The sequence below is a fragment of the Chiloscyllium plagiosum genome, chromosome 39 (assembly GCF_004010195.1).
Source record: "Chiloscyllium plagiosum isolate BGI_BamShark_2017 chromosome 39, ASM401019v2, whole genome shotgun sequence".
In the NCBI taxonomy this organism is placed as follows: Eukaryota; Metazoa; Chordata; class Chondrichthyes; order Orectolobiformes; family Hemiscylliidae; genus Chiloscyllium; species Chiloscyllium plagiosum.
Window position 1 is genome coordinate 26,178,425 of NC_057748.1, and position 14,284 is coordinate 26,192,708.

Genomic DNA, 14,284 nt, shown 5'->3' on the forward strand with positions numbered 1-14,284 from the left:
TGTGTGTGTGTCTGTCCCCCTGCCTGTGTGTGTGTCCCTGCCTGTGTGTGTGTGTCTGTGTGTCGGTCCCCCTGCCTGTGTGTGTGTGTGTGTGTGTGTCGGTCCCCCTGCCTGTGTGTGTGTGTGTGTGTGTGTCGGTCCCCCTGCCTGTGTGTGTGTGTGTGTGTGTGTCGGTCCCCCTGCCTGTGTGTGTGTGTGTGTGTGTGTCGGTCCCCCTGCCTGTGTGTGTGTGTGTGTGTGTGTCGGTCCCCCTGCCTGTGTGTGTGTGTGTGTGTGTGTCGGTCCCCCTGCCTGTGTGTGTGTGTGTGTGTGTGTCGGTCCCCCTGCCTGTGTGTGTGTGTGTGTGTGTGTCGGTCCCCCTGCCTGTGTGTGTGTGTGTGTGTGTGTCGGTCCCCCTGCCTGTGTGTGTGTGTGTGTGTGTGTCGGTCCCCCTGCCTGTGTGTGTGTGTGTGTGTGTGTCGGTCCCCCTGCCTGTGTGTGTGTGTGTGTGTGTGTCGGTCCCCCTGCCTGTGTGTGTGTGTGTGTGTGTGTCGGTCCCCCTGCCTGTGTGTGTGTGTGTGTGTGTGTCGGTCCCCCTGCCTGTGTGTGTGTGTGTGTGTGTGTCGGTCCCCCTGCCTGTGTGTGTGTGTGTGTCGGTCCCCCTGCCTGTGTGTGTGTGTGTGTGTGTGTGTGTGTGTGTGTGTGTGTCGGTCCCCCTGCCTGTGGGTGGGTGTGTGTCCCTGCCTGTGTCACCTTTCCCTGCCCTGATTTTCCCCAAAGTGCTTTTTGTTTTTAAAAAAATCAGTTAATCCTCGGGCTTTGAGGGTGACAGTTTAGACGCGGCTGTGTGGTCCAATCCCTAGTTGCACCATGAGCTGACAGTGTCTTGCTGAGCTCTGTCTTAACGGCCTGTGAGGCAGCAGCCATGTTGATGTGGGGCCTGCCTGCCTGCCGAGCGATAGGCCCAGCCTGTCAGGACAGCAGATTTCCTTTCTCTAAAGGGCAATACTGAACCCTTTTGAGGTTTTTGCAGCGATCGAGGATTGCTATCGCTGACATTATATTCCTCAGGTTATTAATATTTCACCAGCCTGCCCTGCCAGCCAGTAAGATCGTGTCTGATCCCCTTTCTCTCTGTGGGCACAGATTTCCCCCAACCCCTTCTGAGAGAAGACGTTCCTCCCAGTCTCCGCTGTCATTCACCCCCCGGATTCTGGTTCTGGGTCACAGCTCCCCGGGCTAACTGAGTGGCTTACAGCATGGAAACAGGCCCTTTGGCCCAACTGGGCCATGCCGCCCTGTTATCGCAGTGAATCACGTCCCATATGTCCTGTGTTTGCACCGTATACCCCTACACCCTTCCCATCCACGTACCTGTCCAAATGTTTCTTACAGTGACAAATATTGTACTCCCCACCACCTCTAACAGCCCGTTCCAGAGATTCACCCCCCCTCCCTCCACAGTGTGCGACCCTTTCATATTTCTCTTACTCTCACTGTAAACCTGTCCCCTCTAGGTTTAGAAACTCCTACCCTGGGGAAACACTGTCGGCTATCCAACTTGTCCCTGCCCCTTGTGGTTTTATAGGCCTTGATCAGGTCCCCCCCCCCCGCCCAGGTCTCCTACATTCTGGGAACACTGAGCCGCAGCTGGAATTAAACTCAGTTCAATAAAATGTTGCCTCACGAGCCAGTGACTGTGATATCCACCATCGATTGATGTGTGAAAACCCGTCTGGTTTGCTGTCCTTACCTACCCTACATCTGGTTGCAGGTTGGATCTTAAATTGTCCCCAACAGGCCTCAGTCAGACAGTTCAAGGAGGCAGCTGGGGGCAGGTCACCCAGCCGCTGCGGCCCATGTCCTGAGAGGGCTTCATGAAGGGGAAGGGGTTGGTGATCGCAGGTGGAAGGCGGGGATTTGAATGGGCTGTGGCTGTGACTGTGTTTGGGAGGAGTCAGGCAGGTTGGTGTCAGTGAGGGAGTGTTTACAAACTGCTAGCATTGGGCCTGGAGGTGTCCCTCGTTGGGGAAGGTGCTCGGCTTGGATTCTAACGTCCTGTTTCCCCCGCCCCCAGGACTGGCAGCCCCCCTTCGCTGTCGAGGTTGATAACTTCAAGTTCACTCCGCGGATCCAGCGCCTCAACGAGCTGGAGGTGAGAGATTGGGGGCTGAGGGACGGGGTTGGGGGGCGGGAGTGGGTGGGGTGGTCTGGGGGAGGATGCGGACGGGGTTGGGGTGGGGGCTGAGATGTGTTCAGTCTTACCCTCGTGAACAGTTGTGAATGAAGGTAGTTGGGGGCTGACCCTCCAGTGCCTGGGGCTGGGGCACAGACTCCGTTGCCCATCTCAGGAGCCACTCACTGCCAGTTCCGCTGTTCGGTGTTAATTCTCTCTGAGCCTCTCCCTGGTTTGTTTCTGAACAGGCCCAGACCCGAGTGAAGTTAAACTTCCTGGATCAGATCGCCAAGTTCTGGGAACTCCAGGGGTCCACATTAAAAATTCCCAATGTGGAGCGGCGTATTTTAGACTTGTACAGTCTGAACAAGGTAATGGAGGTCAGAGCAATGCAGATGGGCTTTGTAATCTTCACACCTCTCCCACACTGAGGGGGTGGGGGATGCTGTTGGACTCACAGTAACGCTCCCTCTACACTGTCCCCCATCAAACACTCCCCGGACAGAGACAGCACGGGGTTAGATACAGAGTAACGCTCCCTCTACACTGTTTTCCCCATCAAACACTCCCCGGACAGAGACAGCACGGGGTTAGATACAGAGTAACGCTCCCTCTACACTGTCCCCCATCAAACACTCTCCGGACAGAGACAGCGCGGGGTTAGATACAGAGTAAAGCTCCCTCTACACTGTTTTCCCCATCAAACACTCCCCGGATAGAGACAGCGTGGGGTTAGATACAGAGTAAAGCTCCCTCTACACTGTCCCCCCCATCAAACACTCCCCGGACAGAGACAGCACGGGGTTAGATACAGAGTAAAGCTCCCTCTACACTGTCTCCTATCAAACACTCCCAGGGACAGAGACAGCACGGGGTTAGATACAGAGTAAAGCTCCCACTACACTGTCTCCTATCAAACACTCCCAGGGACAGGGACAGCACGGGGTTAGATACAGAGTAAAGCTCCCTCTGCACTGTCCCCCCCCATCAAACACTCCCCGGACAGAGACAGCGCGGGGTTAGATACAGAGTAAAGCTCCCTCTACACTGTCCCCCCCCATCAAACCCTCCCAGGACAGGGACAGCACGGGGTTAGATACAGAGTAAAGCTCCCTCTACACTGACCCCCCATCAAACCCTCCCAGGGATAGGCGCTGTCTTGAGATTGAGTAGTTGCTGATTTGGATTTTCCGTGCCCCGAGTCCTGGAAATCAGTAAAAGCCATCCTTGGGAAAGGGGTGAATTCCATGTCGGGCATTCTCCCATTGCTCACTGTGCTCTGTGTCGCTGCTACCTTCTCCCAGATCGTCATCGAGGAGGGAGGCTATGAAGCCATCTGTAGGGACCGGCGGTGGTCGAGGGTGGCCCAGCGGCTGGGCTATCCGCCTGGGAAGGGGATCGGATCCCTGCTGCGCTCTCACTACGAGAGGGTCATCTACCCTTTCGACACCTTCCAGTCCGGAGCGAGCCTAGCGGTAAGTGATACAGCCCTGGGACTGGGTGCAGTCAGTGCCCGCTCCCTCAGCGCTGCCGGAGGGTCGGCGCTGAGGGAGCGGGCGCTGCCGGAGGGTCGGCGCTGAGGGAGCGGGCGCTGCCGGGAGGGTCGGCGCTGAGGGAGCGGGCGCTGCCGGGAGGTGAATGACCGGGTCTCTGGGGTTCGTGTCTAACTGTACTGGGGTGTTGTCTGTGTAACTTTACTTTCTCCCTGTCTGTCCATGGACAGTGTCAGCCTGGGCCACAGATCGACAGTGAGGAGAAAGACCGTGAGTACAAGCCTCACAGTATCCCTCTGCGCCAGTCAGTGCAGCCCTCCAAGATGAACAGTTACGGACGGAGAGCCAAGCGATTGCAGGCTGAGGTGAGATACTGTGGACAGCAGGGGGACGATGGCCTAACGGTCTCGTCAGTGGGACAGTGCTCCAAATCACACCACAGCAGGAGGTCGGGAGGAGGGAGGGAGAGGGAGTGAAGGTGGGGTCAGTGTGTCGATCGAATGTGGAGGGGGTGGGGTTGCTCTGTCCCTGGACTGTGTTGAGCTACTCAAGTGTTGTTGGAGCTGCCCCCGTCCAGGGCAAGTGGGGAGTATTCCCTCACCCTCCTGACTTGTGCCTTGTCGATGGTGGGACAGGAGGGGAGTTACTCGCTGCAGGATTCCCAGCCTCTGACCCGATGGGGGGAGAGTCAGGAGGGGAGTTACTCACTGCAGGATTCCCAGCCTCTGACCCGATGGGGGGGGGAGAGTCAGGAGGGGAGTCACTCGCTGCAGGATTCCCAGCCACTGACCTGTTCCTGTTGGTGCTTCTGAAGTCGAAATCCTGTAGGTGCCGTAAATCTGAAACGAGCAGTGAGTTAGTTGCTGGAGAAACTTGGCAGTGTCTGTGGGAGAAGAAACAGAGAGCGGTTTGAATGCAGTGACCTATTGTCAGAAGGTTCTTTCGGGGGCGGGGGGGGGGGGGGGGGTGCGAGATGGGGTGATTATAACTAGGTCAGCCAGGTGGAGTTCCCAGGTTCCAGCTGTTAGCCTGGTTGAATGCAGGAACCCTGGCTGCCAGAAACAGGAGTGTTTGCCCTGAGCACGCTGGATTAACGTCAGTGTAACTAAAGGCCGTTGGGATACTGGCCTCTCTGGAGATAATTCAGTCAAGGCTCGGCACTCTGTTCCAGAAACAGTTGTGGATGCTGGATCAGAGAGAGAGAAATGTTTGCGCAGCAGCTCCATTGGAGGATATGGGCCCAAGGCAGGGGAGGTGGGTTTCGGTTACAGACCAGCCAGGGGCCCACTGAATGGTGGAACATGCCTTTGAGGGCCCTGTGATTGTTTGAAATGGATGTAAATTAAGGTGTGATTGGGAAGGGAAGAGATCCTCTCCACTCCAGGGCACAGTGAAAGAAGACATTAACAAGACCAGGCTGTGGGGGGAGTGTACGCTCCGAGGAATAGGTATAGTGGTGTCAGTTTCTGCAGTTGTGGAATTCTCTATTGAAATGTCGAGGTGAGAAGGTGGGACCAGGGTTTAGTTCCCTGGGCATGTTGGAATGTTCTAGTAGGCCGGTAACAGCAGTGTTTGTGTGAGAGCGAGGTGGCTTTCCCACCTTGGTTTACAATCTCGCTTCCTCCCTCACCGCCAGAGGTTTGTGCTGGGCCTCACCACCAGCTGGCCCCTATTTCCTCATGTACCTGCCAAATACATTGTTTGAATAAAACCAGTTCTCCAGCACCTTTCACTTTAGAAAAGCCATCATTACCAAGTTAACACATTAACCCTGTTTCACCCTCCACAGACGCAGTCTGGTTTCTGTCGCTTTCTCCACTGTTGGTCTTGTCAGGGCTGTTCCTATCACCGTCTCTCGACAGTGTGGAGGCAGCCCGTTCGGCACATTGAATCCACACTAACCATCCGGAGAGCATCCCCAGACCCACCCCCCTACCCTATCCCTGCATTCCCCACGGTTAACTCACTTAACCTGCACATCCCTGGGCACTATGGGACAATTTAGCATGGCCAATCCCACCCTAACCTGCACATGTGTAAACACGTGCGCGTGTGCTTACACGGACAGATATGTGTAAACACGTGCGCGTGTGCTTACACGGACAGATATGTGTAAACACGTGCGCGTGTGCTTACACGGACAGATATGTGTAAACACGTGCGCGTGTGCTTACACGGACAGATATGTGTAAACACGTGCGCGTGTGCTTACACGGACAGATATGTGTAAACACGTGCGCGTGTGCTTACACGGACAGATATGTGTAAACACGTGCGCGTGTGCTTACACGGACAGATATGTGTAAACACGTGCGCGTGTGCTTACACGGACAGATATGTGTAAACACGTGCGCGTGTGCTTACACGGACAGATATGTGTAAACACGTGCGCGTGTGCTTACACGGACAGATATGTGTAAACACGTGCGCGTGTGCTTACACGGACAGATATGTGTAAACACGTGCGCGTGTGCTTACACGGACAGATATGTGTAAACACGTGCGCGTGTGCTTACACGGACAGATATGTGTAAACACGTGCGCGTGTGCTTACACGGACAGATATGTGTAAACACGTGCGCGTGTGCTTACACGGACAGATATGTGTAAACACGTGCGCGTGTGCTTACACGGACAGATATGTGTAAACACGTGCGCGTGTGCTTACACGGACAGATATGTGTAAACACGTGCGCGTGTGCTTACACGGACAGATATGTGTAAACACGTGCGCGTGTGCTTACACGGACAGATATGTGTAAACACGTGCGCGTGTGCTTACACGGACAGATATGTGTAAACACGTGCGCGTGTGCTTACACGGACAGATATGTGTAAACACGTGCGCGTGTGCTTACACGGACAGATATGTGTAAACACGTGCGCGTGTGCTTACACGGACAGATATGTGTAAACACGTGCGCGTGTGCTTACACGGACAGATATGTGTAAACACGTGCGCGTGTGCTTACACGGACAGATATGTGTAAACACGTGCGCGTGTGCTTACACGGACAGATATGTGTAAACACGTGCGCGTGTGCTTACACGGACAGATATGTGTAAACACGTGCGCGTGTGCTTACACGGACAGATATGTGTAAACACGTGCGCGTGTGCTTACACGGACAGATATGTGTAAACACGTGCGCGTGTGCTTACACGGACAGATATGTGTAAACACGTGCGCGTGTGCTTACACGGACAGATATGTGTAAACACGTGCGCGTGTGCTTACACGGACAGATATGTGTAAACACGTGCGCGTGTGCTTACACGGACAGATATGTGTAAACACGTGCGCGTGTGCTTACACGGACAGATATGTGTAAACACGTGCGCGTGTGCTTACACGGACAGATATGTGTAAACACGTGCGCGTGTGCTTACACGGACAGATATGTGTAAACACGTGCGCGTGTGCTTACACGGACAGATATGTGTAAACACGTGCGCGTGTGCTTACACGGACAGATATGTGTAAACACGTGCGCGTGTGCTTACACGGACAGATATGTGTAAACACGTGCGCGTGTGCTTACACGGACAGATATGTGTAAACACGTGCGCGTGTGCTTACACGGACAGATATGTGTAAACACGTGCGCGTGTGCTTACACGGACAGATATGTGTAAACACGTGCGCGTGTGCTTACACGGACAGATATGTGTAAACACGTGCGCGTGTGCTTACACGGACAGATATGTGTAAACACGTGCGCGTGTGCTTACACGGACAGATATGTGTAAACACGTGCGCGTGTGCTTACACGGACAGATATGTGTAAACACGTGCGCGTGTGCTTACACGGACAGATATGTGTAAACACGTGCGCGTGTGCTTACACGGACAGATATGTGTAAACACGTGCGCGTGTGCTTACACGGACAGATATGTGTAAACACGTGCGCGTGTGCTTACACGGACAGATATGTGTAAACACGTGCGCGTGTGCTTACACGGACAGATATGTGTAAACACGTGCGCGTGTGCTTACACGGACAGATATGTGTAAACACGTGCGCGTGTGCTTACACGGACAGATATGTGTAAACACGTGCGCGTGTGCTTACACGGACAGATATGTGTAAACACGTGCGCGTGTGCTTACACGGACAGATATGTGTAAACACGTGCGCGTGTGCTTACACGGACAGATATGTGTAAACACGTGCGCGTGTGCTTACACGGACAGATATGTGTAAACACGTGCGCGTGTGCTTACACGGACAGATATGTGTAAACACGTGCGCGTGTGCTTACACGGACAGATATGTGTAAACACGTGCGCGTGTGCTTACACGGACAGATATGTGTAAACACGTGCGCGTGTGCTTACACGGACAGATATGTGTAAACACGTGCGCGTGTGCTTACACGGACAGATATGTGTAAACACGTGCGCGTGTGCTTACACGGACAGATATGTGTAAACACGTGCGCGTGTGCTTACACGGACAGATATGTGTAAACACGTGCGCGTGTGCTTACACGGACAGATATGTGTAAACACGTGCGCGTGTGCTTACACGGACAGATATGTGTAAACACGTGCGCGTGTGCTTACACGGACAGATATGTGTAAACACGTGCGCGTGTGCTTACACGGACAGATATGTGTAAACACGTGCGCGTGTGCTTACACGGACAGATATGTGTAAACACGTGCGCGTGTGCTTACACGGACAGATGTGTGTAAACACGTGCGCGTGTGCTTACACGGACAGATGTGTGTAAACACGTGCGCGTGTGCTTACACGGACAGATGTGTGTAAACACGTGCGCGTGTGCTTACACGGACAGATGTGTGTAAACACGTGCGCGTGTGCTTACACGGACAGATGTGTGTAAACATAAACACGTGCGCGTGTGCTTACAGATATGTGTAAACACGTGCGCGCGTGCTTACACAGACAGATGTGTAAACACGTGCGCGCGTGCTTACACAGACAGATGTGTAAACACGTGCGCGTGTGCTTACACGGACAGATATGTGTAAACACGTGTGCGTGTGCTTACAGACAGATATGTGTAAACACGTGCACGTGTGCTTATGCAGACAGATATGTGTAAACACGTGCGCGTGTGCTTACGCAGACAGATATGTGCAAGCGCGTGCTTACAGACAGATATGTGTAAACACGTGCGCGCGTGCTTACAGACAGATATGTGTAAACACGTGCGCGTGTGCTTACACGGACAGATATGTGTAAACACGTGCGCGTGTGCTTACATGGACAGATATGTGTAAACACGTGCGCGTGTGCTTACACGGACAGATATGTGTAAACACGTGCGCGTGTGCTTACAGACAGATATGTGTAAACACGTGCGCGTGTGCTTAGACAGATATGTGTAAACACGTGCGCGTGTGCTTACAGACAGATATGTGTAAACACGTGCGCGTGTGCTTACAGACAGGTATGTGTAAACACGTGCGCGTGTGCTTACAGACAGATATGTGTAAACACGTGCGCGTGTGCTTACACGGACAGATATGTGTAAACACGTGCGCGCGTGCTTACAGACAGATATGTGTAAACACGTGCGCGCGTGCTTCCAGACAGATATGTGTAAACACGTGCGCGCGTGCTTACAGACAGATATGTGTAAACACGTGCGCGTGTGCTTACACGGACAGATATGTGTAAACACGTGCGCGTGTGCTTACGGACAGATATGTGTAAACACGTGCGCGTGTGCTTACACGGACAGATATGTGTAAACACGTGCGCGTGTGCTTACATGGACAGATATGTGCAAACACGTGCGCGTGTGCTTACACGGACAGATATGTGTAAACACGTGCGCGCGTGCTTACACGGACAGATATGTGTAAACACGTGCGCGCGTGCTTACGCAGACAGATATGTGTAAACATGTGCGCGTGTGCTTACAGACAGATATGTGTAAACACGTGCGCGTGTGCTTACGCAGACAGATATGTGTAAACACGTGCGCGTGTGCTTACAGACAGATATGTGTAAACACGTGCGCGTGTGCTTACAGACAGATATGTGTTAACACGTGCGCGTGTGCTTACAGACAGATATGTGTAAACACGTGCGCGCGTGCTTACGCGGACAGATATGTGTAAACACGTGCGCGCGTGCTTACGCAGACAGATATGTGTAAACACGTCGCGTGCTTACGCAGACAGATATGTGTAAACACGTGCGCGCGTGCTTACGCAGACAGATATGTGTGATCACGTGCGCGCGTGCTTACGCAGACAGATATGTGTGAACACGTGCGCGCGTGCTTACGCACACAGGTGTGAACACGTGCGCGCGTGCTTACGCACACAGGTGTGAACACGTGCGCGCGTGCTTACGCAGGCAGATATGCGCAAACAAGTGTGCACGCACGTGCGCCGGCTTGCACGCATAGACTAACACAGGTAGGCATGCACACAGATGTATTGAAACGCGCATACCTACACAGTTGTGCGCACAAACGTACACAGTCATGCAGGCGTGCACATATATGCACAGGCGCGCACACATGTACACAGATATGTAAGTGCGCACGCTTGTACAGGCATGCTTGCACACATGCACAGATATGCACAGGCACGCACTCCCATCTGTACACAGGCAGGTATGCAGAGGCATGCAAAAGTGCACAGACATATGCACAGGTGTGCTCTGCGCACATCTGTACAGAGATGGATATGCACAGGAACACGCACATCTGTACACAGGCAGGTATGCAGAGGCACCCTCTGCGCATATCTGTACAGAGATATATATGCACAGGCGCGCGCATGTATACAGACGTATGCACAGGCATGCGCGTGCGTACGTACACAGACAGATATGCACGTGCGCGCGTACATAGATGTGCACAGGCATGCACGCATGCACACGTATACATGCAAGTACACAGACAGACATGTACAGGTATGCGCACATGCGCACCTACACAGATATGCGCAGGCGGGGGCATGTACACAGATACGCGTAGGCCTGTGCATGTGCGCATGTACACAGATAGATACGCGCACGTGCGCATGTACACATACATGCAGGCGTGCGTGCGCATGTACACAGACAGGCGCAGGCATGCGTGCATGTACGCAGATGGATACACAGAGGCATGTGCGAGCGCATGTACACAGACGGATATGCACAGGCACACGCGCATGTACACAGACGGATATGCGCAGGTGCGTGCACACCTGTACTCAGATGGATATGCACAGGCACGTGCGCACCTGTACCCTGACGGATATGGCCAGGGGCGCACGCGCGTACAGTGACGGATATGGCCAGGGGCGCACGCGCGTACAGTGACGGATATGGCCGGGGGCGCACGCGCGTACAGTGACGGATATGGCCGGGGGCGCACGCACGTACAGTGACGGATATGGCCAGGGGCGCGCACACGTACAGTGACGGATATGCGCATGCATACTGAGATGGGCAGATATGCATGCACTTCTTCACAGGCAAGCTTATGCGTACAGATATGTATATGCGGGAGTGCGCACACATGCACAGACATGCACTCACACATACACTCCCTCACACTAGACTGGGCTCATGGGGAGGAAGTGCCTGGCACACTGCCTTTAAGGTGTGGGGTAGAGGGGCAAGGTGGGCACCTGCTGTTGTAGCTCAAGCCCACTGTCTCAATTTGATCCCCCCCAGCTCACGGTATTCTGGGTCCTCCTGCCTGGGAAGCTGTTGGGTTTGGACACAAGCACAGACAGACAGACAGACGCACACACACCATCCTCTGGGTGGGAAAAGAAGTTTGCCTCAAATTCTCTCAGACGTTCCTGCTCCTGACCTTCGGACTGTGTCCTCTCTGGTCATTGAGCCCTTGATTAAGGAGGGAATGATGTTTCTTACCTACTCTACTCTGCCTGTGCCTCTCAGAATGTTGTACACCTCAATCAGATCACTCCCCCTCCCACTGAGCTTCCCTGCTCGGAGGTAAACACCCCCAGCTTTTCCGCTTTCTCATCACAGCTGAGTTGCTCCATCTCCGGCAACAATCTCCTCTGGACCTTCTCCAGTACAATTCCCATAATGGACATGGAACACTCGCTGCGGCCTAACTCGCTAGCCTGTGCAGACAGGACAGGACAGTCCCCTCACCCCAGGAACCAGGCGTTGTACTCCCTGTGGGGCAGTTCCGGAGTCCACGTTTTGGGAATGATGTGTTTCTGTCAGGCACTGCACGGGAAAGGTTCCCTGGGCCCTTTGCTGAAGAGGGGGTTAAATCTGCCTGCTTTTTCTCCAGAGTTCAGCAGAACGAGGGGGGTGGGGAGACACCTCGCTGAGATGTGCGAGGTTTCGAAGGGGGTCTGAGGGATCGTACCACACCCCTGATCAGGGAATGGGGAGGGATGGCAGGGCACATGGAGTTTTATAACAGCACAGAAAGAGGCCCTTCGGCCCCATTGTGTTTCAGGTTCCGAGGGTTGTGAATCTGTGCAGTCCCGATCACAGATGGTTGTGAGAGATACCATCGTTTCAGTCTGGGGCTAGTCCGGTTCTCCAGGGTTGGGTAAACGAGAGTCAGCCCTGATGGTACTGGGATAGCAGAACAGTTGGAGAGGGCCTGTATGACCAGCCCGTGCTGCGGTCTCTGGTGGTGTTAGCTGTCTCGCTGAACAAAGTTCAGTCTGCGACCTTCCATGTCTCGCTGCGCTATCACTGGGTGATGGGGAGCGTGTGAGGAGTGAGGGGAATGCTGCACTCTGTTCAAGGGCCAGCCAGACAGGCGGGGACAGAGGGAGGAGGAGAGCAGCCCTCTGATCAGCTTCCAGCTCGGGCTGATCATCCTCACTGTGTTTCTCTTTCCCCGTTATTCCCCCCAGACGGAGCCAACAGAGGCAGACATCGCCAAGAATCCGGAACTGAAGAAGCTGCAGATTTATGGGGCAGGTCCCAAGATGGTGGGACTGGGGTTGGTGGTGAAAGACCGAGCCAACAGGAAGAGAGGTAGGTGTTTACACACAACCCATTTCCCAAGGTGGCAGTGGCTGGATCTCTGTCCCCCCACCTGACCACGTACCTCTCCGTTCCCCCCTCCTGACCACGTACCTCTCTGTCCCCCCTCCTGACCACGTACCCCTCTGTCCCCCCTCCTGACCACGTCCCTCTGTGTCAGTCTCTCTGTCTCGCTCTTGCGCTTTGTCTTTCTCTCTCTCTGTGTCGCGCTCTGTCTCCTTCTCTCGCGCGCCCTGTCCCACTCGCGCGCCCTGTCCCGCTCGCGCGCCCCCAGCAGTGGGCGTTGACCCTTAACTGCCCCCTGGAAGGACAGGAGTGAGATGCTGTGTTGAAGAAGTAGTAAGGGTCAGTTCAATGCTGGCCTTAGAGTATACGTGATAGAATGGATATCCGTTTGTGAAACTAGGCCAGCCCCCTGCTCCCAAACTGAAGGAGGTGAGGGTCTCGCCATGTGGATTTACTCTCAGCCTGTTCCTGTTGACAGATAAAGACTGCCTGGACTGCCCCCCAACGCTGGTGGTGAAGGAGGAGATCATCACTGAACCCAAGCTGGAATATACTCTGGAGCCGTGCCCATTGGTCAAAGAGGAGAAGGCAGCTCCTGACGGCTGTAACAAACGCACCATGAGGCTGCGCAAGGGAGCCACCTCACCTCAGTTTGTAAGGAACAACGGGCAGCTTTTCCACTTAGGAACCCGTAACCCATTCCTGTGGGAGGGTCAGCACTGAGGGAGGGGCACTGTCGGAGGGTCAGAGCTGTGGGAGTGGGCGCTGTGGGAGGGTCAGTGCTGAGGGAGGGGGCACTGTCGGAGGGTCAGCGCTGAGGGGGGAGTGGGCGCAGTGGGAGGGTCAGCGCTGAGGGAGCGGGCACTGTGGGAGGGTCAGCGCTGTGGGAGCGGGCGCTGTGGGAGGGTCAGCGCTGAGGGAGGGGGGGTCAGTGCTGTGGGGGGGAGGGGTAGTGTTCCCCCCACCCCAGCTGGGTTCCTTCCTGTCTGTCTCAGCCTGTCCAGGTGACAGGGAGGATGCTGGAGGTCGGAGTGGAGAGTGTGTGGTCTGTTGTGGGGTCAGCCGGTTCTGTGTCCCTGTGGGGGTCAGCCGGTTCTGTGTCCCTGTGGGGGTCAGCCCGTTCTGTGTCCCTGTGGGGGTCAGCCCGTTCTGTGTCCCTGTGGGGGTCAGTCCCTTCTGTGTCCCTGTGGGGGTCAGTCCGTTGTGCCTGTCTGTCCTGAGCCTGTTGTCTGTTGTGGTTTGCAGACCGAGGCCTACATCTGTATCATCTGTTCTCGACACGTGGACGAAGAGAAGCTGGTGTTGTGCGAGGGCTGTGAGGATAGTTACCACACGTTCTGCCTTATCCCCCCTCTCCCAGAGATCCCGAAAGGAGATTGGAGATGTCCCAAGTGTGTGGTTGAGGTAAGGAATGCAGTGTTCCTCAGACCTCTTGTCGGATTGTAACATGTCCCGTGTAGTTTACCATGAAAATTACGCGGAATCGCCTGTCATTACTGACACAACTCCGACACAATAATAATTAAAGCCAAGTTCGTCATAGATACCAGGTTAAGGAGTTGGTCTTTTTTCCCCTTTAGCCAGCACCTCCATTTGATCCCGTCCAATCTCAGTATCCCACTCCCCCCCCTCTCCCCATCCCCCTTGACCCCTTTCGTGATAAGAG

General features: G+C 54.4%; 1 protein-coding gene across 1 annotated transcript; it reads left to right on the plus strand.

The window, feature by feature from the left end:
• The first annotated feature begins 1,903 nt into the window (after positions 1-1,903).
• Positions 1,904-14,064, plus strand: LOC122542039 (lysine-specific demethylase 5C-like). Its single transcript, XM_043679328.1, has 7 exons — positions 1,904-2,134; positions 2,404-2,526; positions 3,460-3,630; positions 3,879-4,013; positions 12,480-12,603; positions 13,097-13,272; positions 13,864-14,064. Exons 1-7 carry the CDS (start codon positions 1,904-1,906, stop codon positions 14,062-14,064), a joined length of 1,161 nt encoding a protein of 386 aa, XP_043535263.1.
• Positions 14,065-14,284: the final 220 nt, after the last annotated feature.

Excerpts from the sequence above, each read along its gene's own strand:
- LOC122542039 (XM_043679328.1), top strand. The coding sequence starts at position 1,904 with ATGGGCTGTGGCTGTGACTGTGTTTGGGAGGAGTCAGGCAGGTTGGTG. Across the intron at positions 2,135-2,403 it reads AGCGCCTCAACGAGCTGGAG|GCCCAGACCCGAGTGAAGTT; the intron begins GTGAGAGATTGG and ends GTTTCTGAACAG. Across the intron at positions 3,631-3,878 it reads AGTCCGGAGCGAGCCTAGCG|TGTCAGCCTGGGCCACAGAT; the intron begins GTAAGTGATACA and ends GTCCATGGACAG.